The sequence below is a fragment of the Aspergillus eucalypticola genome, assembly GCF_003184535.1.
Source record: "Aspergillus eucalypticola CBS 122712 chromosome Unknown BO83scaffold_23, whole genome shotgun sequence".
Classification (NCBI taxonomy): Eukaryota; Fungi; Ascomycota; class Eurotiomycetes; order Eurotiales; family Aspergillaceae; genus Aspergillus; species Aspergillus eucalypticola.
Window position 1 is genome coordinate 128,699 of NW_020290297.1, and position 21,307 is coordinate 150,005.

Below are 21,307 nucleotides of genomic sequence, written 5' to 3' on the forward strand. Positions count from 1 at the left end.
ATGGGCTCATGCTATCGGTGAATCCCTGCATGCAGAAGCACTGTCGATCATTCGGGATTTGGCTGTTGCGGTCCAGTCAACATTGCGCAAGCTTCCCGGATTCTGGCTGTTGTTTGGTAACACTGCAGCATTATCAGCAAGGCCATGACAAATGCCAAAGGGAATCATACATTTTGGTCATCGAATATAGTAAAATGGTTGCCTGGGATGTCCAAGTAAGCTTTGATGAAGCTCGTATCGTACTCCTTTCATCCCAGGTACGTCCAGTCCCGGATGAGATCGATGTAGTGGGGTTTCACTTCGGGGTCAAAATGTACCGGATCGGCTGCGCGTATGAGTATTGCAGGTGGCAGACCTGACGAGAATTGTGGCGGTCGCCAGTCACGCTGCATCTCGTGAGCGTACAGAATGCATTGCTGCGCTTGTACCCGCCGGGCATCGGACATTCGGGCCGGTAGCTGGAAGCTGGCAGCAACATCAGCGATCGTGCGGGGATACTTGTCTGTGACCTTGATAGTCGGAAAGACACTGTTGATCATGATAACACCCTGCACCGTGTACTGGGGAAGTTTCATTAGTCGAGCTGCAACTTCTAAAGCAACACAGCCGCCCAGAGACCATCCTTTGTGCAAAAAAGCAATTCATTGTTAGTACCAGTCTTTCCGCGTTAGCGCTAACATTTCGTCATACCTCCCAGGATAACTTCTCCGGACCCGATGACCCGACCGAAGTAAGTGTGAATAGACAACTCCCATCTGACGAATACCGTGGTCCCATTTGCCTCCGTGGTCGAAGTGAGTGTTTCCGATGCCGTAAAGCGGCCGGTGCAGCTCGCCTAAGCGAAAATACGGGAACACATGGAAAAGTATCAACGGAGTGGACCATCCGTTTGTTCCCGATCCTGGCTGGATTTGGCACGGGTTCTCTTCCATGTCGGTCGACTAAAGAGGGATTTTGCTGGCTTGTGCTAGTATACCGGTAGAAAAGGCTTGCCTTCTTATCACCCCCTCATTATGACGGCATCGAGGCACATACTAGCCCTGCGTGTCGGCATCAGCGTTGGGAATAATAACTCCGAACCGGTTGCTCTATTGCCCCGGGTCTTTGTTGGATTTGAGCTTGCGACCTTGCAGAAGATACGAGACCGAGAGGGATCGGCAAGTTGGAGAAAGATCGGCGACCCGAGCCGCTTTATCCGTCTCCTCACGAGCGCAAGGTCCAGGCCCCATCCAAAATTGGCAAATCAGATTTTCACTACATTCCTTTCTGGGACCCTGCGAGCCTGCCCGAAGGATTCGGGCTTATACAGCGTCTAATCATTGACCTTTTGCTCGAAATTATTGGCAAATAAAATTTTAGCAAGCTGAATATACTGGATTTCTTCGAACGACGGCTAATGTTCGTTTACTAATGTTGCACGAAAATTGGGAGCTAATCGGAACCTCAGGGACACAAAATCGTATGAAAAACAAAACAATACATCCCGGAATTCCTGATGCACTATCCAGGCCTGAGCGAATAGAAACCAAAGTGTAATAGTATGCAGGTCTCCCTTGCGAGATTTTGATTGTCAGGACCCTCAATGTAAAGCACATGAGACACTTCAGAGCCCTACAACCAAGTTATTCAAGCCAACCGGGGTCTGCGAGCCCGAAAGAGTAGCACCACTCCTACAATATGGGTCTCGACCTCCTCGAATTCATTTTCCAATGCCTTGACAAATACCTCCGGGCTGTCATCCGTATTTCCAAATATGCCTTTCCAGTTGTAGAGGCGCATGGTCAGACGCCCTAGCAGATTATGCTGTGCGCCATAACCTAAGATCGTGGCACCAAACAGAGTCCCTTCCGGAGTCAAGTGGTGTTTTAAGTGCGCAAACACAGTCGCCTTTTGATCGGTTGGCGGAGGTAGACAATGCAGCAGGTACATCATAGATATGGAGTCAAATTTGGGTGATGCACCAAGGGGTCCTTGCCCGGCTGGAATGGTGATTGGCTCGAAAACACTAGCCCGTACACATTCGGTCTTGCTCGGACAGTCGATGCGCGCGGCAGCCTTCTGCAGGCAGGAAGGGTTCATGTCGACCAGAGCCAATTTCTGAGGCCACTCTTGGTGTCTCTGCCGCATCTGGTCGCGATGTTTTGCAGGGAAGAGCCCAGTACCGACACCAATGTCCATATGGCGAGGTCCGGCATTTGCTGCAAAAAAGGCACTAAGAACTGGCAAGGGACATCGCCATACATAATTGTCATTGAACCAGTGAACGAGAAGATCGTAAGTGGCGAGTGTTAGGCCCGAGTAGACTTCCCAGCCCGGCATTTTGGGTTTTTTGAAGTGTCTTGCTCCTCCGGTATACTGTTCAGTGGGCAGACTTTCAATTGAAGAAAAGTGATTAAATACAATGGCCAGAGGAGCAGTTCCTATCTTATACAACCTCGGCGAAAAACAAAAGTAGAACCGAAAAAATGCCTGATTACCCTGCTGACGAGGTCTTAGCTTGACCGTCCGTCGATCACTCGATCTACCGATGAGAGTTCGTCTCCCGGGTGGTCCTAGCACATATCGATCGACATTATCGTCACTTCTAATCACAATGCATTTGACTGACATCAAGCTACATACGGCAGCGTCTTTTCTGGAAATTTACATTTCCCGGAGAAGTTATTGCAAACTCCTTCGGGATAACAGAAAGATATCCCCCGGGTGGGGCTCTCCAAGGGGTCGGTATCAAATCCCGCTGGTGAGCTTAAGAAAAAGCAGAGCGGGGAAGGTAAAGTGCATGATGAAGGAAGATTCTATGGAGAACGTACTGCTGGTGTGTATTTTCGTATCGCAAAAGATTTGTCACCACCTTCATCGATCATGGGTCAGCTTCTCGGGATGCAAGTCATCACCGCAGCCTATGCCCTTATATACCACAAGCCCCCCGTAAGCTTCAAGCTACTTTTAAGATTTTATAAGCAATTCATTACTCTCTTACAGAAATCCCTCATATTTCTGAATCATGAGCTTTCAGTTACTCCTAATGGCGCGAACAGAGCCCATCGCTATCATCGGCACAGGCTGCCGATTCCCAGGATCGGCCACCTCTCCCTCTCGACTCTGGGAACTACTGGAAAATCCGCGCGATGTCGCTTCCAAGCCCCCTCTTGACCGATTCAATGCAGATGCCTACTACCAAGCTGGCAAGGCCCGGCATGATAGTTGCTCCTGAGGCCTACTTTCTCCAGGAAGATATCCGGACGTTTGATGCCCCTTTTTTCAAGATCTCCCCTCCGGAGGCGGCAACAATGGACCCTCAACAGCGATTGCTCATGGAAGTCGTATACGAATCTCTCGAAAGGGCCGGGCTGCCACTGCAACACCTGCAGGGTTCATCCACGGGAGTTTATTGTGGATCCATGAGCAACTATTACCAATTCCTTACCGGTGCGGATTCAAATATGCTGCGCCCTTTCTCACTCATAGGTACAACACCCTCAATTCTTGCCAATCGAATCTCTTACTTCTTTGATTGGCATGGACCTTCATTTGTCCTGGATACGGCATGCTCCTCAAGCTTAGTAGCACTGCACCTGGCGGCTGAGGCTTTACACAATGGTGACTGCTCGCTGGCGGTTGTCGTGGGTAGCAACCTAATTCTTTCTCCAGATCCATTTATTGGGGAGTCCCAGATGCAGATGCTGTCGCCTACAGGGCGCTGTCGTATGTGGGATGCTCATGCGGATGGCTATGCCCGAGGTGAAGGGGTGGCCTCGCTCGTGCTGAAGCGCCTGCAGGACGCAGTTGCTGACGGTGACCCGAATGAATGTGTCATTCGCTCTACTGGTATAAATCCTGACCGTCGTACTGAGGCACTAACCCTGCCGAACGGCGAGGCACAGCGGGATCTCATTCGCTCAACATATGCACGCGCTGGTCTGAACCCCCTTCGCCGGGAAGACCGCTGCCAATTTTTCGAAGCCCATGGGACAGGAACACTTGCGGGTGATCCGCAAGAGGCATTTGGAATTTCTTCTGTTTTCTTCGACGATAGCTCCCCTGCCGATGACAACTTGTACGTGGGCTCCATTAAGAGTGTTGCAGGCCATGCAGAAGGCACAGCAGGGGTTGCAGGGGTTCTCAAAGCATCACTGGCCATCCAACATGGTATTATACCGCCTAACCTGCTTTTCAACGAACTCAGTCCTCTAGTGGCCCCGTACACTTCTCATCTTCGAGTCCCAACCCAAGCACTTTCCTGGCCAGACCTTCCATCCGGGTCTCCGCGGCGGGTGTCCGTCAACTCATTTGGATTTGGAGGTGCCAACGCGCACGTCATTCTGGGAAGCTTTGAAGGAGCTCCATCATCCTCAACAAATTGCGAGCATGTAACATCAGAAATACTTCCATTTGTGTTTTCAGCTGCATCTGAAGCCTCACTCACTGCCGTCCTACGAAACTGCGTCAAGTATTTGGAGGAGCACCCTGCAGTGAACCTGCTGGAGCTAGCCGCTTCTCTCCTCAAGAAGCGATCGACCTTGAGCCATCGCCTATTCTTCACTGCAGGCACGATTGAAAGCCTTCGCGAGGCCCTGAACAGTGAGGTGCAACGACGCTCCGCTGATATGTCCGCGACCATCACACGACGACTCACTCCCGGGTCAAAGAAAATATTAGGTGTTTTTACGGGTCAAGGCGCACAATGGCCACAAATGGGCTTAGATGTTATCTCCCAATGCTCACTAGCTCAGGGTTGGATGAAGGAGCTGCAGCAGGCCCTGGATACTCTTCCGGTAGAGTACAAACCGACTTTTACTCTCTTAGATGAACTGTCCGCTCCCGATGCAACCTCTCGACTCAACTCGGCGGCAGTGTCACTACCAGTGCGTACTGCACTGCAAATTATTAAAGTCAACATCCTGTGGTCACTTGGAATAGAATTGGCGGCAGTTGTTGGGCACTCATCCGGTGAGATCGGTGCAGCTTATGCGGCACGTCGGCTGACCCTAAGAGACGCTATTCGGATCGCCTATTTGCGAGGAATGGCAGCACAGCATGCTGGCTCTCAGGGAAAGTCTGGTGCTATGCTAGCAGTTAGTGTGCCTTGGGATTAGGTGGACGCCATGTGTAGCGAAACAGCCCATTCAGGTACCGTTGTCGTGGCAGCCTTCAATTCTCCTACCAGTGTCACATTCTCAGGCGACAGTGACCTGATCACTGAGTTGGAGTGGATCATAGAGAGCCTCGGCTATTCTGCACGGCGTTTGCGTGTTGATACGGCCTATCATTCTAGCCATATGATCCCTTGTGCTGATCCATATGTTCAGTCCATGAAACAGTGCCAGATTCAGGCGCGCCAAAGTGTATCCGGCACGAAGTGGTTTTCGAGTGTTTTCGAGGGCCAAGTTATGGATAATTTTGACATTCAGTACTGGAGTAATAATATGCTTCGCCCTGTGCTTTTCTCTCAGGCATTGACAGCTGCTATGAAAGAACTCTCAGGACTGGATGCCATTGTAGAGGTGGGACCCCATGCTGCTCTTCAAGGACCCACCATGCAAATCTTGTCAGCCATCAAACCTGACGAAGCCGATATTCCTTACTTTGAGATGGCTAATCGCAAGTTTGGTGGTATCAAATCCTTGGCACTCGCGGTGGGCTCTTTCTGGGCGAACCTAAGAGCCGAAACTCTGGATGTTTTATCATACATCCGGCTCTTTTCGCCGTCTATGAAGTTGAACTATCTTGTTGATATTCCCACATATCCATGGGACCATAGCCAAAGGTACTGGGCCGTCCCACATCTATCGAGCACACGCATCAATCGTCAGCATCCCATCCACCCCCTTCTTGGCTTCCTTCCAATCTTCCACCTCTTCAGCTCCCTCTGGACACACCTCTTCCCCATTCGCTACGGCGAACCTCTCTACCTCCTGCGTGACTTCCAGTTCCCTCTCTTCCTGTCCACTGTCCACCAGTACCAAATCACCGAAACCTACCTCGTCCCTGCCATGGTGCACATGCTTAACCAAGCACCTCCCACTCAGGATGTCAAAACCCGCCTCTCCTCCCTCCGATACATCGGCGTTGCTGGTGCCCCTATCGATCGTGCCTCTATGTCTGCCTTCCAGGACTTGTTGCATCCGGATGCCTGTGCCGGACAAGTCTGGGGTATGACAGAGTGTGGGGTGGTCTTCCAATAACGCTACCCTGCCAATGGCAGATCAGGACAAGGTGATTTGGGAAGTATTGGACCTATCACTGCGGGGGGGGGAGGCAAGACTTGTGTCTGGTGCTGAAGTGGTCAAGGATGATGGCTGTATGTGAGAGGGCCTGGTCTATTCACGGGATACTTGGGACGTAATGAGTCCATGGTTGACGCTGAAGGGTGGTTCGATATGGGCGATGTGGCCTACATCAAGAATGGGGAGTATTTTATCGTGGGCAGGACAAAGGAGTTGATTAAAGTGCGGGGGTACGTTCATTCCCTTCCTTTCCCTATTGACATTCTATTCCATTGACTGACGCACACACTCATGAAACCAGATACCAAGTCTGTCCTGCCGAAATTGAAGCCGTGCTGCTCCAACACCCGCTGATTGCGGACGTCGCAGTCATCGGCACCTGTCTATCGGATGGAAGTTCGGAGGCTCCCCGCGCGTATGTCGTCCGAGCTAGAGCCCCCGGTGCTAGAGTTAGTTCCGATGAGGTGTATGATTTTGCACGTCAGCGGTTGGCGGCGTATAAGGCGTTGGATGGGGGCGTGTTCTTCGTTGAGAGGATCCCGCGGACTGTCAGTGGAAAGAATCAGAGGGGGAAGTTGGCGAGCATGAATGAGAGACGAGATACGTTGGCAGGGCTGTTGGCGAGGTTTAAGACGAAGGATGTTGGTGGGGTTAGGGGGAGGGTGTCTGTAGTGGTTTAGTGCCATTGATTGAGTGGGTCTGGTTAATCTGCGATGGTGACGCTGTTGGTTCTACTATTTGGTTGAGTTGCTTTTGTTTGTTTCATGTTGTGATGATTTTGTCTATATGGATCTCGGGTATATACTATCTCTAAGTGGCTCGTCAGTGGATGATGCAACTCATTGTGTTTTATCAGTTTGGTTAACAGATATAAGATCACTGGCAGAATACACTCTACGTATATATATGTGTATATTCATGCCGTGACGATCTATACAAAATCAGGAAGCAAGAACTTGAGAGGATCGATGGAAATGATGATTATACTACTTGACATCAGGGCTTACCCTACATATAGTGTTCCAGGGTACAGCGTTTTTATTTGCCCCATCACTACCCCTCCCACAACAAAGGCGCACATAATTCCGCAATGACATAAAAAGGTTGATTGTCTTCGTTCTTTATGTAAAAAAAGAAAGAAGAATAAAAAGCAAAATACATACAACAGAAGGGATTCGCTGGTGGTCACCCACCCAACTACTAACCTCCCGGCGTGTGGCTTAAGTACGGCTGAGCGGACGGGAAGCCCTGTTTTCCACACCCTATGGTCGTATGTACTTGATAATTATTGGACTCAAACTATATAGCACGAAATATAACCTCTCAAATTATCTTATTTCAAGCCCACTACGGAGTACGGAGAAATGGGATCCTTACCTACGCACAGACCACCGGCTACAGGAGAACAACGCCATAGTAATCATGCAAGCCCGTGCAGGTGGCTTGACCAGATAGACCAATCACATCCAAACCACTTCACACACGGACACTGCATACTAGGCCATATTGTGGTTACTCAAGAAGCAATATTTATGCAGGACTGTGCATGGAGATATGGAGCAAGATAGGTCTAGTAGCCAATTACACTACGTATAGGGTAGCACAAACATGCATGTCAGCCTCAGCACAGACCATGTTGGAGAATGCGCTAATGCACGGTGTTGCAGGTTGATGGCTCTAAAATATGGAACTAATGCACGGTGTCGCAGGTTGATGGCTCTAAAATATGGAACTAATGCACGGTGTTGCAGGTTGATGGCTCTAAAATATGAAACTAATGCACGGTGTCGCAAAGCAGTCGCTCTAAATATAGAGCTAATGCACGGTGTTGCAGGTTGATGGCTCTAAAATATGGAACTAATGCACGGTGTTGCAGGTTGATGGCTCTAAAAGCTGCACTCATACACAAGTCTGCATATAGAATGGTTCTAGAACTGGAACTCATGTAGACTGCATATAGAAATCAGAATGGTTCTAAAACTGGAACTCATGCACGGTGTTGCAATGCGATTGCTCTAATACAGACATTAATGCACACAGTCGCAGGGCAGTCGCTCTAAATATGGCGCTAATGCACAATGTTGCAGGACGATGGCTCTAAAACATGCCACTAATGCATGGGCCGACTGGATGGCTCTGAACAATGCACTAATGCACAGTGTTGCAGGACGACGGCTCTAAAAATGTAGATCACCACGTGATGTGTCCAATCATATGTCTTGACTACTATCTACAAGTGACCCACAGGATATGGAGATATTGGGGATGGGCTCAGTTGAACTTCAGATACTTGAAGCAAGTGCTGCTTTGTAGTTTTGAGTAGGGAAGCGCATATATTACTCTTGTGTCTAATAGCTAAATTAGGTTTAGCTTTGGAGGGGAGAAGGAACATAGGTCATTCATTATTGCTCCCTAGAACGAGGACCCATGGTTACACACCTGTCACGGTCGCATATTCTCGATTCTGGTCTTTGGCTGATATCTTATCGGTAAATACACTCTAGATGTGACATATAATTCGTTACAATATTATATTGCATCTTAAAGGTGCTGAAGAGTCCAACATCATAGACTAAGCACCGTTCTGCTAATTTCCCTATTTATCCATGTCACCATTGAGCTCGTCCAAAGTATCACCCGGGCCAGAAATAATTCCGCATGCTTCAGGCAGCCTCACAGACAGTCCGAAAAAGCGGGAAAATAGGGTTGTCGACAAATCAACGAGCCCAGAAGCCTAAAAGCGATCTCGTATCCGCCATAAGGGTAGTGTGAAGCCCAGCCGTGTTCGCCTTGATGCAGATGCTATTATATCAAGTCTTGTGACTCACAAAGGACAAGAAAGTCGATACCTGCCTCTAGAAATACCAAAGTCCTTATTTAATCTTTATTTTTTTTTTTTCCCCCTCGATACCTGCCTTGTGTATAATGCCTAATCAGGTCAAAAAATGATAACGTGAAACGTATTCTTATTCCTTAGACTCACCTATATAAGCTACGACTTGAGCTAGTCCAACGTCCTCGAATACACTTGAGCTTCGAGGATCACCAAACCACCTCGACTCGTTTTCGGCGTCTCCGCATCAGAATATGTAGTCTGTGAGTCCATAAGTCCATCAAAGGTCCAACTTCCTCCACAAAAGTTAATCATAAACTCGGGGGCTTTTTTTTTTTTTTTTTTAATTTTTTTCACCCCGGATGCACACATGCTGGGCGTTTTGCATGTTGATTCCTTGTCAAAAGTCTGACAATAGGCGTATACCCAACGGCTGAAGGGACGATGTTAGTACTCATGAAATAAACCTGACCGTATCCAGTTTTAGCAAACTTGGTCCAACGGAGGTTAGGACAAGCTGCCACAATCCCCGCGTGGTTTGTGCCACCAAGAGCAGTCTATGTCACTGATCATGCCGGTAGACACGATATGGACTGGGGCTTGGGCTTACGGCTTTGCAAAACAGCCACGGAGCAACATTTTGAGGGTCCCTCTCGGTGAAGAGTATAATGGTCGATGATAGCTCGCGTGTAAAGTAGTCGCTGTTTCTCGACAGTATCAGTTTTTGATCTGGCAGTCTGCTATATAAAGTGACGAGTCACCAATGATTGCAATAGCATGGTCCAACATAAATCACAATACTTGCATCAAGCGACGTTCACGGAGGCGCTCGCTGAGATTGCTTTTTTTTTTTAAGGTCCTCATTATAGAAGAAAGCAGGGTATAGCGAGGAATTTCTTGGGTCTATTAGATCGCATTCGATCCACAGTTGGGTAATGTAAGGTCAGAATTGCATCCACCACATCATGTGTTCATTCTGCTTACAATCTTTCTGATGTGAGAATGCTGGATACACTGCTGATTGGCATCCAGTTGGATGCTATATCAAATCAGTAACTAGTATGAGAACATAAGAGGCAGTTGATCGTGGTGCTGATCACGCCTGGTGCAGCTAACACCGTGTAATTAGCCCGCGTAAGTGATCGAATCAATGAATTCCGAGAGTCAGGATTTCCATTCTATGGTTACCATGCCTGAATTTCATTTTATTTTCGTGGCATGGCCTCATCGGGTTCCACTTTTCTTAGCATTGTCTCGTCTCAATTCAGTTCTCGTCATGTTTCTATCCCGATAGATTTGCCTCGTCGGAATCCCATTTTGCGAACATCAATTTCTCATTGCCTGATTCTCTGCAGATTAGCCTCTCCATTTCAGCCACGGCGAACGCACGAGTGGAGGAATACCCCACAATCTGATGTAGGGCTTTCTTAAGCGAATTCATCTTATTTTGGTTACACCGCGCGACTCACTCGACAGCACAGTAGCTGTTTCACGTAGCGGCCGCCGAAGGTTGACTGCTTTCTCCGATCCTATGATGGGACACATTTCTGCCCATCTCTTATCTGTTATTTTTACACTCGTCTAGTGCCACGACCCGGAAGCCCATGGCTAGGGCTCACAACTGTCTCCGTATCGATATGACCTGTATTCCTTGGCTGTGGTTCCACCGATAGGTATGGAGAAAGTACAGAGGTTTATATGATGACCTTATCAAGGTCCAGTTGTTGAAGAGTAGAGACTCCCAGGTTCTCAGTAGAACTGTCAGTGCATACACCCAATATCAATGATATCCTGCTCGCCTATATAATTGAGATCCTGAGGGCTCGCTGAGGTTTCCGCGGAGTAGTAATAGTGACGGTCACGACAATGAGACTGAAGAGGAGCTTTGAACCCTCAATATTCCCCAAATTCGTACATTAGCTTGCTAAAGTGGTATCTCGATCGTGCGAGGTTAGGCAAGGGGTAGGAGATACCACTTCCTCTTATGCTCGTTGTCGTATGCAGCTGTCGCTAGGATTGTAGGCTGTATCTTCCATCATTGGGTCCTCCTTCAAAGCCATAGACAGACTGCTTGTAGCTTTCTTGCCTCTATCGACCTGTATACTTGCCCTATCCTCTTCCAAACGTCACGTAATTCTGTCCCCTTTCAGGATATATATATGGCTTCCATTCCAGGCAGCCAGTTTCTGAGATTTTTCCACGATGTGGCGCTACTCAAACCACTACGGAAGCTCCCGTTATGCTAGAGGCTTGAGGACATATAGTGCACGAACGGATAGATTGTCAGACAGCAGAAGCAAGGACATGTCTCCCTTCACGTGCGCACGTTAGCTTATCTGCTGCGTCTCTCGCTTGATATGGAGGGATGAAGAAGGACGACTCCATCATTATCACTCATTTGTAATCCCTCTTTCTGTGCTGCTTGGGAAATCCAGAATCCGACGTTTTTCTCTTCCCTTCTTCCGTTGGGATTGTACACGAGTTGATTTCTCGCAGTTGCACCAAGCAGTCAGAATTCTGCCAGTATCTTGAGTCTCTGCGGAGGTGAAAATGTCCCCTGACTTTGACAAATACACTCCTTCTCCCAATGATAATAAAGTATTGTTCAATCTATAGTTTTCAAAACAGGCGATGGGAGGGTAACGTTTGTTGGAGAAAGCCCACATGAGTCGATAGTATCTTTTCTTGTCCCGCATTTGTTCTCAAGTGCTCAAATAATCTCGAACCCGGCGTGGATAGCATTCACTGCTTTGCGTAACAAGGTACCGTGGAGGATTCGATACTATCAGTGTATATATACTGACTGTGAGCTGGAAGTGGCTCACGATACCCACGCGTTTTGTTGAGGCAACCATTTCTAGGTCCAGCAAGCCATGGATGGAGTCATTAATAGTTTATGAATTCGAGAAGCCATCATATCTTTCTCGACGAAGAGTTTTGTAGCAATAGTCAATTACTACTATTGAGGCCTCTAGCATTTCTTCGATTCCCCGATTTCGGAGCTGGTCAGAGCCAGAATGAGCATCTCATCATTTTGTGTCTTTATTTGTCTAGACGATTTTTGTTCTCTTGCAATTGCAAGATTGGAAGCGTGGTCGATGTCCCAGGCATTTTGCTTGGCACTGTATAGTGGCTATATCACCTTCTCCATTCTTGGATAGAGTAATACTGGTATGTAAGCATGCTTAGAGCATGCGATATGCGTTTGTCTCTGAGGGCTTTCGTATGATTAGTGTTGCAATGTTCTTTCTTGAAGATTTGGAAAGGGAATGTGGGTGGAAATGGCGAAAGTATGAAGATGGAGATAGAGAAGAAGGTCTGAATGGGGGAGATAATGGGTATTTATGCTACGGAAGTTGACTGGGAATGATGGGGGCTTACATGGAATGTTGCCCATTGCCTATTAGCTCTGGTGAAGCTTGCATTTGCGGCACGTATTGAATGATATATTGACTGTGCTTTCAGAGTCGTGAATATGGATATTCCTCGTAAGAAGCATATACTCCCATCCGGGACAGGTACCTTAACAACTAACTGGATTGTGAATACCCCGACTTTTGCAGATTCCCCGAAGATTTATTGCTCAAGATCAATGCAACTAGTGGTAGTACAATATATAACTTCCGGGGCAGTGATAAGCCGATAATTCGCAGCCGGGAATATGATACTATTCATCAGTGACGACATTACCGAACAATTGCCATTAAAAATGTTATGCCACCATTTAAGAACCTATACATATAAGATGCATCATCTTATTTCACAATATAATCATACAATACCCATTAACGCCCATTTTCCTATCTCTCAACTTACAATACCCATAACAATTAAATCAAGGCACAACCGCCAACAAACCCACCAAAAACCCAGCGAGAGGCCACATAGCCCTGGCACCATTAAGCAACGCCCACCTATTCAACAACCCCAACACCCTCTCGCCCTCCTGAAGATCCTTCTCCTCCTGTACGCCCACCTTGGCCTTCTCCATCAAAGCATCATTCGTGCCCTTCATAGCCAGAATAGTCCACGGCACAATGGCAATCGTCAATGCAGCAGCGATCGCATACGTAGTGGTAGCTCCCCGTGGTGCAATCGCTGCCAATGTGCTCTGTGCTCTCGTCTCCCAGGACAAATACAAGAGGGTGGTGGCGGTGAAGAGAGCGATCGGGGGAGCGCGGTTCTTGCCCCTTTCATAGACGAGGGCCCATTGTTTGGTGATTGTTGATAGGGGAATCCTGTGCTCTTTGTGGGATTGGAGGAGAGCTGGAATTGTTATTAGGGATAGAGAGAATATGTTTCCTGCATATTCTATTGTTAGCGAGAGTTTAGGTTCAGGATGAATGGAGAGTAGTACCCGAGAGCCAAGCGGCGCCGCTGAGGCCGATTGCTTGGGCTATGCAGAAGCTTGTTGGGAGGGTGTCTGTTGTGTACATGGTGTAGTGGTATTATGTAGGTGGTGAGATGGGTGGTAAGGAATGCCTAGAGTGGATGGATGAGGGTGATGTGGCTTATATATGAATGCTACTGAATATGTGGAGTCATGATGCCATCGGTGAGCTTAAATATTTGCCTAAAGGCCTAGACTTGTAAATTTGTTATGGCGGTTGCAGCTTCCACCTGATTACTGCGATAGTATGCAGGATAGATAGCGAGTCAGGCCATTGCTGGTTTCTCGCCCCGCATTCTTCCTTGCATGGTTAGTGAAAAGAAGTTGACTGGTTGAACACTGTGGATGCTCGGCTTTTGGCGGGTTTTGGACCGGTCGGGTGGGTTTTGGAGTCCGTGATGTTCATCATATCATTGTGTAGATGCAGCTCAGACCAGTAGTCCTGGTTAGAGAAACTATTGTCTCCAATGTACAATACTAATACTTATTGTGAGGGTCCAGTATAGAAAGGGACAGTGGAGTATATAATAATCCGTTCGGTCGCACTTTCTATCTCCCCTGTGCTTTCCCCTTCGGCAACTGTTGGCACTAAACACCAAACACTACAAAGTCAACCAAACACCACAACATTGAAACACTACATTCACATTTACATACATACCATCAGATTAGATTTCAACACGCCGACACGTCTTGATGAATAGAAGTGGATTTTCGCGATGCTTCAACATCTCGACCAGCCAGGGTGTATGATTGGTCCATGGAGAAATAATGTCTCTGATATCTGTTTATCTGATCAATTTCTACGGAGTACGGAGTACCCTTTGCGAGGAAGCGAATAGGATAATGGGGGCAGAATTGATCCAGAGTAATCGAGTGCTCTGTAGGTCAGCAACCATAAGGTACTAGTAGTCAAAGAGCATCGCCAACCGCAGCACATAACAAGACCAATCAATTTCTCCATATCGATCAAATCATCAGAACAACGTGTTTATCTACTCCATAGTAATCACCAAACACGTTTCTAGTCTCCCGCAGCATAAGCAGAGAATCCTTCCCATACAAGCCAAGTTGCGCCCGAAACTTCCAGGATCTTACTGTGTCCAAACTAGTCCCAATAGAGTAAGTACTTCGCAGGTCGTTATGTAAGCCTCACAAGGCTGACTGTCAGACACCTGACCGTCCCAGCAATGCAAGCTCCTCCTACAAACTCAAAACAAAGGAATCTGACAGTCTGACAGGATGCCACAGCCTTGCCACGGAGACCATCAATCAGGGATTTTAACACCGCCTCTTTCTGTCGGCCAAGACTTTCCAAACGACTAATCCCCGGAACTGACTAGAAAACGAATACGGAAGATAGTCTAGCTCGGACGCTGCCCGACCGACAACATTACTACATCTGCAACCACCCATGAACAGGAGGAGGAAGAGGAGAAAGGGACTGAACAAGGGGGCTGCGAGTGGTTGACTCCGTGATCCGGTGAAAATTGCACCCAACTCCCCGATCTAACCAGCCAATCCAATCCCGAGTCCTATAACCAAGTTAACTATAGAAGAATAATAACCAACTAATCGGAGATTCGCAAATACCTCGGCAGCGATCGTATCCGTATCCGATACCCCAATTTGTTGCGGGAATCATTTCACCTCATCTTCTACTGCCGGGAGTCGCAAAGAAATTTCCCCACCGGGGGAAGTTCTCAACGAATGAGATGTCCCGAACGCAAGCTGAATCTTTGATTAATTCAACTTGCATCTTGGTTTCCGTCCTTTTCGTTCCCTTTTTTCCCTTCAGCCCAGTCCATGGCCCCGCCCCGCCAAGGCTATAAAAAAAGAATAAGCTTGAACGGTGAAAATAATTTCGTGTGATGAGTGGGTTTCAACCAAGACTAGTTAGTTGGTCACACCCTCATACACACTCTCTCTGCATCCTGTAAGATGGTACGTAGAAAGTTAGTGCCTGGATCGGCGCCCCGTGCGATGGGAACGAATACGATCTATGCAGAGATAGTAGTAGACCGACAGGGCTGGGTGAGAATGGGGTGTGAGTAATAAATATGCGGACTTTTCTCATTGAAGTGATGATTTTGAAATCATTCTTTACCACTTACTATCTATACTATCCTTGACAATTCCTTCCTTCAACTACCACCCGTACACCAGTACTGGTAGTAGTATACAAATACAAAATGTCCACCCAAGACAGCGACGCAGAGAGCTCCATCTCCAGCCAGACAAGGTACATCCAAACCACCACATACATCATCAACACCATAACCAACTCTAATAAATGATGAAACAGAACAAAAACCCCCAAACACACCTTCCCCCTCGCCCACCCCCCTCCCAAATCCTCCCCCTGCCTCCGCCTCACCCCGCGTCTCCTCCTCCAAATCCAACAACTCTCAATAACCTCAAACCGACAACGGGCCCTCCCCATTCTCGAAATCTACCAACCCCCACGACAAGGGAAATCTCTCCCAAACTGTCCGCGCAAAATCCACGGCCGAGATCTCTACATCCTGCAGAGCGACGCTTACACCGACATCACCTCAACACCAAAATCATCATCATCAGCACGTACAAGTACTACCTACCCCATTGCCGCGGGCGTAATCTACAACAACCACAACACAAACCCCAACCCCAAGAAATCCACCACCACCACACAAGGAGCCACGACAACAACAACAACTACTACTACTACTACAACAGAAGAAGACGAAATCTACCTCCCAACCACACAACAAACCTACTCCGCAACGCGCACCCCACGAGGCAACTACCGCTTCATCCTACGCGAGAAGAAAACCCCCTCGGGCGAAACCGTCATCATCGAATGGCGGCGGAAAGCCCAATCCCAGACCCAGTCCGGAGGAGGAGGAAGGCCAAGAACCGCGTCGGGGTCGGCGGTGTCGGCATCAACGGACTCCGATACATTAACAACAACAACAGGAAACCCTTGCGAGGAGGAAGACTCCACTAGTAGCTCCGATGCCAATGCTAATGCCAATGCTAATCCCCGGTTTGTGCTATGCATTAGTGCCATCGGAGGGGAAAGAGCAGCTGGCGCCGATCAGCAGCAACGTGTCAGACGGTCGGGGCTGGCTGGACTAGAGAAAAAGGGGCTGAGGGTTGGCGGGTGGGATGCGAAACAAGTGCGGTTTTTGGAGGAGGTGGGGATATTAGGTGCTGGGGAGGAGGAGGTGGTGGTTACGTTGGTATTGACGCTGGGGGTTTACGTTGCGTGGATGGAGGGGTGGTTGTAATACTACCTACCTACCTACATACCATCATTCCATTGTCTACTCCGTACGGAGGTATTGGTTCAGGGGGTATCTGTTGTTCAGTTCGTCGGTGGGTGGGAGTGTCCGGCTTGGCTGGACCTTTTTTTTATTTTTCTTGGGGGAAAGGAAGGAACACGGGATTTACAGAATTCTCCGCTCCGATGGTATTCATTACTATCACTTGGAGATTGCATATTTTTTTTTTATTTTTTTCTATTTTTTTTTTATCATGCATAGCGGGTCTATTATGGATATTTTTGTGATACCTGGGAATTTTCATTTTCAATAGATTGTTGAGTTGCGACATTTATTGCAGCTGCTCAACTTATTATTACCAATTATATCTACTTCATACCTAATTCCTTTGTCTTCGCCCGACCGCCAAGTCTCTCTAACCGTCGTAGGAAGTGACGCCAATTTCTAGTGCCTTGATCTGTAGCGCCAGCAACCGCGAGTAATACCGACAGACGGCCAGATTTCCGCCCATGAACCACAGGCCCGGGTGTCCGGTCCGCCGCCACATGCGCATTTCGCCCGTCTCGTCGAATCCCCAGACATCCTTCACCTTCTCCCCCTCTTTTCCGAACACGAGCTGTGCTTGGGTGGCCATGTTCTGATACCCTGTCGCCAAGATGATCTCGTCCGCCGGGAGCTCCGATCCGTCCGCGAACCGGAGTCCGTGAGGGAGGACCTCGGTAATCTGCTGGCCCTGCTTCACCTTCACCTTGCCGTCAATGATCAATTGGCTGGCCCCGACGTCGATGTAGTAGCCTCCACCACGTTGGAGGTATTTGACGAGCAGACCCGCACCGTCTGGACCGCGGTCTACCTTGAACCCGGCCCGCGCCAGCCCCTCCAAAGTCGCCCGGTCGTTCTCGTTCTGACGCTTGGTGACCTTAATCTGCTGGGCCTTGAACAGCTCTGCCGGAATACTCCAAAGGTAAAGGTCGGCTTCCTCGGTCCCGGGTCCTGCTTCCTCGTACAAGCCCTTGAGGCCGATTTCCACAATCGACTCCGAGGAAATCACACAGGTTGAACTGCGCTGCACCATCGTCACGTCATATCCATTCTCATAGTAATCTTGTGCAATATCGTTGGCGGAATTGCACGCCCCAACCACGACAGCCTTTTTACCCTTCGACTCGGGCTTGGCACCGTGGAACTCGCTGCTATGGCAGATGAGGTCGCCCTGGAAGGAATCCATGCCCTTGAAATCAGGCACATTCTTCTTTCCAGAATGGCCAGTGGCTTGGACGATATACCGGGGGTTCAGGGTGCGGTTCTCCACCGTTCCGTCCTCCTTCCGCCGCTGCAAATCAAGAGTCCATTGTTTTCCGTTGTTGTCCCATGAGGACCCCTTGATGTCGGTCTTGGTCCATACATTCAGCTCTAGCAGCTTAGCATAGCACTCAAACCAATCGGCTATCTTGTCCTTGGGTGTGAAGATCGGCCAATTCGGCGGGAACGGGATGTAGGGAAAGTGGTCAAACCAGACAGGGTCATGCAGGACCAGCTGGTGGTAGCGTTGGCGCCAGTTGTCCCCAATGTTCTCCTCTCGGTCGATGATCAGAACATCAATACCCAGCATCTTAAGGCGGGCCGCAATGATGAGACCAGATTGGCCAGCACCTGGTCGGGTCAGCACATCAGATAGTAACAGGTCGGTAGGTTAGTAGCATACCGACGACCACAACATTTGGAGACCGGTCCTTAGCTTCGATTTCGGCCGTCCGACGGTCCTTCCAGTTCTTTCGATCTAAAGTTTCGCCGTGCTGTGCTCCCACGGGTCTCTTGAAGTTCACCGCTTCTGGGTGGTCGACGAAACCCTCCATGGAGGTGAAGAAGGTGAAAATCTTCCACTCGCCATCCTTTTCTGCCAGCCGAACGATACCGTGTCCATGGAGCAGGGGGCTGGTGAGCGTGATGTAAAAGAGAATGCCTGTGACGTCGCCGAAGGCATCGATAGGGCCGACGTAGGGGCCTCGGAATGCGGTCGAGCGGTCGATCTCGATTTTGCTTGGGAGACGGCCTGATTTGAGCAAGCCGTGAATGTTCTCTTTGCCTTTCGCGGTGTAAAAGTCCCATGTCAAGCAGAGGTGATCGCGCCAGTAGGCATCTTCCAAAAACAGGTCAGAAAAAGACTGCACATCTCCTTTGCTAAGAGCTGTGTTGATCTTCTCGACGAGCTGTGAAGCGACCTGGTCGGCATTGACATCGGTCGAAGAACAAGTCTGGGGAAATGTGCCGACGGGTACATTGACCGAGCCGGTCGTCACGTCTTCGGAAGGCATTGTGCCTATGATGAAGGAACACTGAGCTGAGAGTAGAGCAGGGGTGGTATTTCCCTGAGCGGGTCAAAGAGGGGAAGAGAAGAGGCCAGGTTTAAATCAGCGGGGGTAGTACCAACCCCGCTTCTTCAAATGCCACAGCTGAGCACTGCAGCACCTAGCCATGACAACTCACCGAATCAATGTGGTTAGTCAGATTCGTATCTGCACGCCCATTCTTCAGCTCGTTCCGGTCGGCATAGGTAGTTCTCCTGCTAGCTCGGGGTGTGCTGGGGGGTCCGACGGGTCGTGGCGGCGTTAAACTGGCCTGTCGGCTTGGTTGGTTGGACACCCCACAGTCTGGCAGGTCTGGATTCTGCAGATCTTCATCGCAGATCTTGACGAGTGAGATGGCAGCATAATTTTCAATTATACTGCGGTGAACCGTACCAATTATGCACGAATTGAGCAGAATAAGGAGTGGTTACATCCTGCTCTGAATCCGGAAAGATGCAGAAAGAGGGGAAGATGATTGATTGCAACAAAGGGAAGGAACCCAGCCGGGAGCGTGACCCCGCACGAAATCCCCACCTTCCCCTTCTTCCTGAGGTTCCACCGTTGATCTCACCTTGCTTCAACCGTGCTACTTACCAGATTCCATCCCCATGAAATTGGCAATGGGTCATTATCTCGCTGGGTCGGTATATTCAAATTGATTCTGGATCCGAACCAGACATCGTCCAGGGACCCGGCTGAGCAACTCCGGAGGCTATCTATCAGATGGCAGGTAAGACACAATATCTGCTACACTGGCTCATTCTGTCACTAGTCGATTCTGTCAGTCAAGCTTCTGCTTCATACAACTACCCGAAGGAACCGACGGATATTATCTCTTCCAATATGAGCCCGTCACACCCACCCACCCTTGCATGCGATCCACAGCTGCCTCCATCACATTCACCAGCACAGCGTTCGTGCAGGCTGCATCGTGAGCCCGGCCGCTATCGGAGTTAGGTACTAAGATATCTTTGATCAGGGTTTTACCTTTCAGCGCCCAGCTCGCGGACAATAACACGCCATCTCGCCTTCCACAACCGACAACCGGACCTCCTTTCGACCTAAGTGGACTTTTATCCAACCTATTCAGCTAGCCACCGCAGATCATAAGCACTCCAAACACCCATCTACCTCTCTAGGCTACGAGGAAGATCTCCTAGTATCCTCATTGGGGATTTATCCATCCTTACCACAAACCCGACCCACGACATCCTAGCCACCTGTACACGGTCACAAAATCGGCATCAGCGATCCCAACTACGCTGACTCGAACATCTGCAGGTCTGATTATGATAGCCTGCGTGGCACAAGACACCCGACCAATCAAAATTCCTTCAGAAGACAGGACGCTTACCACGTACTGTCCACTGTGGGGAGCTCTCATCGAGAGGTGCGGGATTATCTATCATCATCGTGGGTTTCAATGCTTTTAGCGTGAACCATTCTACGTGTTGGTGGGGCAGGAGCCGATGCCGATCGACCCATCGCGACAAATGGTACTCCGTTGATAGAGATACAAGTGGGTTGGGTGGGAGCGGGGTTGGAACCAAAGATTTGTGGTCGGATTGTGGTGTGGTGGCAGGGGGATGAGCTAACAGATGAGATGTCGGCAGCTTTGAGTACTAGGTACTGAAGACGGTGATACTGGTTGGGTGATGATCAATATGGTCGCAAGGTTGATCAGAGTACTGCGAACGATTCAATTGTTACTAGTTCTTTAGGGTTGACCATTCAGCAACTCGGGAGTACCGATGCGGTTCTAATACTATAAAGATTATATATATTCACTCGCCAAGAGTATCTACTACTACCAGTACGACAAAAAGCAACCCAACAGCGAAACCAATGGCGAATAAATACAAACACAGAACTCGTTTTCAGACAGAAACTATAGGTACAAGGTAATGAGATTCAATAGATCTAAGATTCGGTTTTCCGACCATTTACATTGTTGTCTACGTGATGATCATAAGTGAGTGGACTTCGCCCGCATAGGCGGACATAATCGAAAGTTTGTTTGGCGTATCAATATGAGGAAGGCTATATTAGTAATAAGAATTGACCAGACATCAACCAGCATCATTGGTCTAGTGGTAGAATTCATCGTTGCCATCGATGAGGCCCGTGTTCGATTCACGGATGATGCACCATATTTTTTCTCATCGGTAGAAATGAATCTCATTTATTACCATTCTACCCCCCCCTCTCCGATTATTATCTGGTTTTTCTTTTACCTTTTATTT

General features: G+C 48.7%; 6 protein-coding genes and 1 non-coding gene across 7 annotated transcripts; 3 read left to right on the forward strand and 4 right to left on the reverse strand.

Moving 5' to 3' along the window:
• Positions 1-47: 47 nt before the first annotated feature.
• On the reverse strand, positions 48-932 carry BO83DRAFT_401226 (thioesterase domain-containing protein; the record flags this gene model as incomplete). The annotated part of the gene is made up of 5 exons (XM_025533448.1): positions 48-122; positions 171-231; positions 262-622; positions 655-658; positions 714-932. The coding sequence occupies 5 exons, from the start codon at positions 930-932 to the stop codon at positions 48-50; spliced, it is 720 nt and encodes a 239-aa protein (XP_025385219.1).
• A 441-nt stretch (positions 933-1,373) lies between these two features.
• BO83DRAFT_380734 (class I SAM-dependent methyltransferase) lies at positions 1,374-2,377 on the reverse strand. Its single transcript, XM_025531828.1, has one exon. It carries the CDS (start codon positions 2,317-2,319, stop codon positions 1,627-1,629), a length of 693 nt encoding a protein of 230 aa, XP_025385220.1. The 5' UTR covers positions 2,320-2,377; the 3' UTR covers positions 1,374-1,626.
• A 485-nt stretch (positions 2,378-2,862) lies between these two features.
• BO83DRAFT_419361 (type I polyketide synthase) lies at positions 2,863-6,997 on the forward strand (the record flags this gene model as incomplete). The annotated part of the gene is made up of 6 exons (XM_025534880.1): positions 2,863-2,928; positions 3,039-5,075; positions 5,097-6,153; positions 6,206-6,301; positions 6,370-6,457; positions 6,529-6,997. 6 exons carry the CDS (start codon positions 2,863-2,865, stop codon positions 6,905-6,907), a joined length of 3,723 nt encoding a protein of 1,240 aa, XP_025385221.1. The 3' UTR covers positions 6,908-6,997.
• A 5,762-nt stretch (positions 6,998-12,759) lies between these two features.
• BO83DRAFT_343447 (DUF1772 domain-containing protein) lies at positions 12,760-13,657 on the reverse strand. The gene is made up of 2 exons (XM_025528691.1): positions 13,418-13,657; positions 12,760-13,362 (listed from the first exon to the last, which is right to left on the reverse strand). Exons 1-2 carry the CDS (start codon positions 13,494-13,496, stop codon positions 12,896-12,898), a joined length of 546 nt encoding a protein of 181 aa, XP_025385222.1. The 5' UTR covers positions 13,497-13,657; the 3' UTR covers positions 12,760-12,895.
• Positions 13,658-15,642: 1,985 nt separating this feature from the next.
• BO83DRAFT_439652 (uncharacterized protein) lies at positions 15,643-16,722 on the forward strand (the record flags this gene model as incomplete). Its single annotated transcript, XM_025536193.1, has 2 exons — positions 15,643-15,692; positions 15,756-16,722. The coding sequence occupies 2 exons, from the start codon at positions 15,643-15,645 to the stop codon at positions 16,720-16,722; spliced, it is 1,017 nt and encodes a 338-aa protein (XP_025385223.1).
• A 330-nt stretch (positions 16,723-17,052) lies between these two features.
• BO83DRAFT_366386 (flavin-binding monooxygenase-like protein) lies at positions 17,053-19,252 on the reverse strand. Its single transcript, XM_025529707.1, has 2 exons — positions 18,422-19,252; positions 17,053-18,369 (listed from the first exon to the last, which is right to left on the reverse strand). Exons 1-2 carry the CDS (start codon positions 19,029-19,031, stop codon positions 17,132-17,134), a joined length of 1,848 nt encoding a protein of 615 aa, XP_025385224.1. The 5' UTR covers positions 19,032-19,252; the 3' UTR covers positions 17,053-17,131.
• A 1,888-nt stretch (positions 19,253-21,140) lies between these two features.
• BO83DRAFT_t204 lies at positions 21,141-21,211 on the forward strand. The gene has a single exon. It is a non-coding gene; the product is annotated as a tRNA-Gly (tRNA).
• Positions 21,212-21,307: the final 96 nt, after the last annotated feature.

What these genes read in the sequence shown, in the direction of transcription:
- BO83DRAFT_343447 (XM_025528691.1), bottom strand. Translation starts at nt 13,496, where the DNA reads ATGTACACAACAGACACCCTCCCAACAAGCTTCTGCATAGCCCAAGCA. An exon ending in CGGCGCCGCTTGGCTCTCGG is followed by an intron (nt 13,363 to 13,417) that starts GTACTACTCTCC and finishes TAGAATATGCAG; the next exon opens with GAAACATATTCTCTCTATCC.
- BO83DRAFT_380734 (XM_025531828.1), bottom strand. Translation starts at nt 2,319, where the DNA reads ATGCCGGGCTGGGAAGTCTACTCGGGCCTAACACTCGCCACTTACGAT.
- BO83DRAFT_366386 (XM_025529707.1), bottom strand. Translation starts at nt 19,031, where the DNA reads ATGCCTTCCGAAGACGTGACGACCGGCTCGGTCAATGTACCCGTCGGC. An exon ending in TCCAAATGTTGTGGTCGTCG is followed by an intron (nt 18,370 to 18,421) that starts GTATGCTACTAA and finishes TGACCCGACCAG; the next exon opens with GTGCTGGCCAATCTGGTCTC.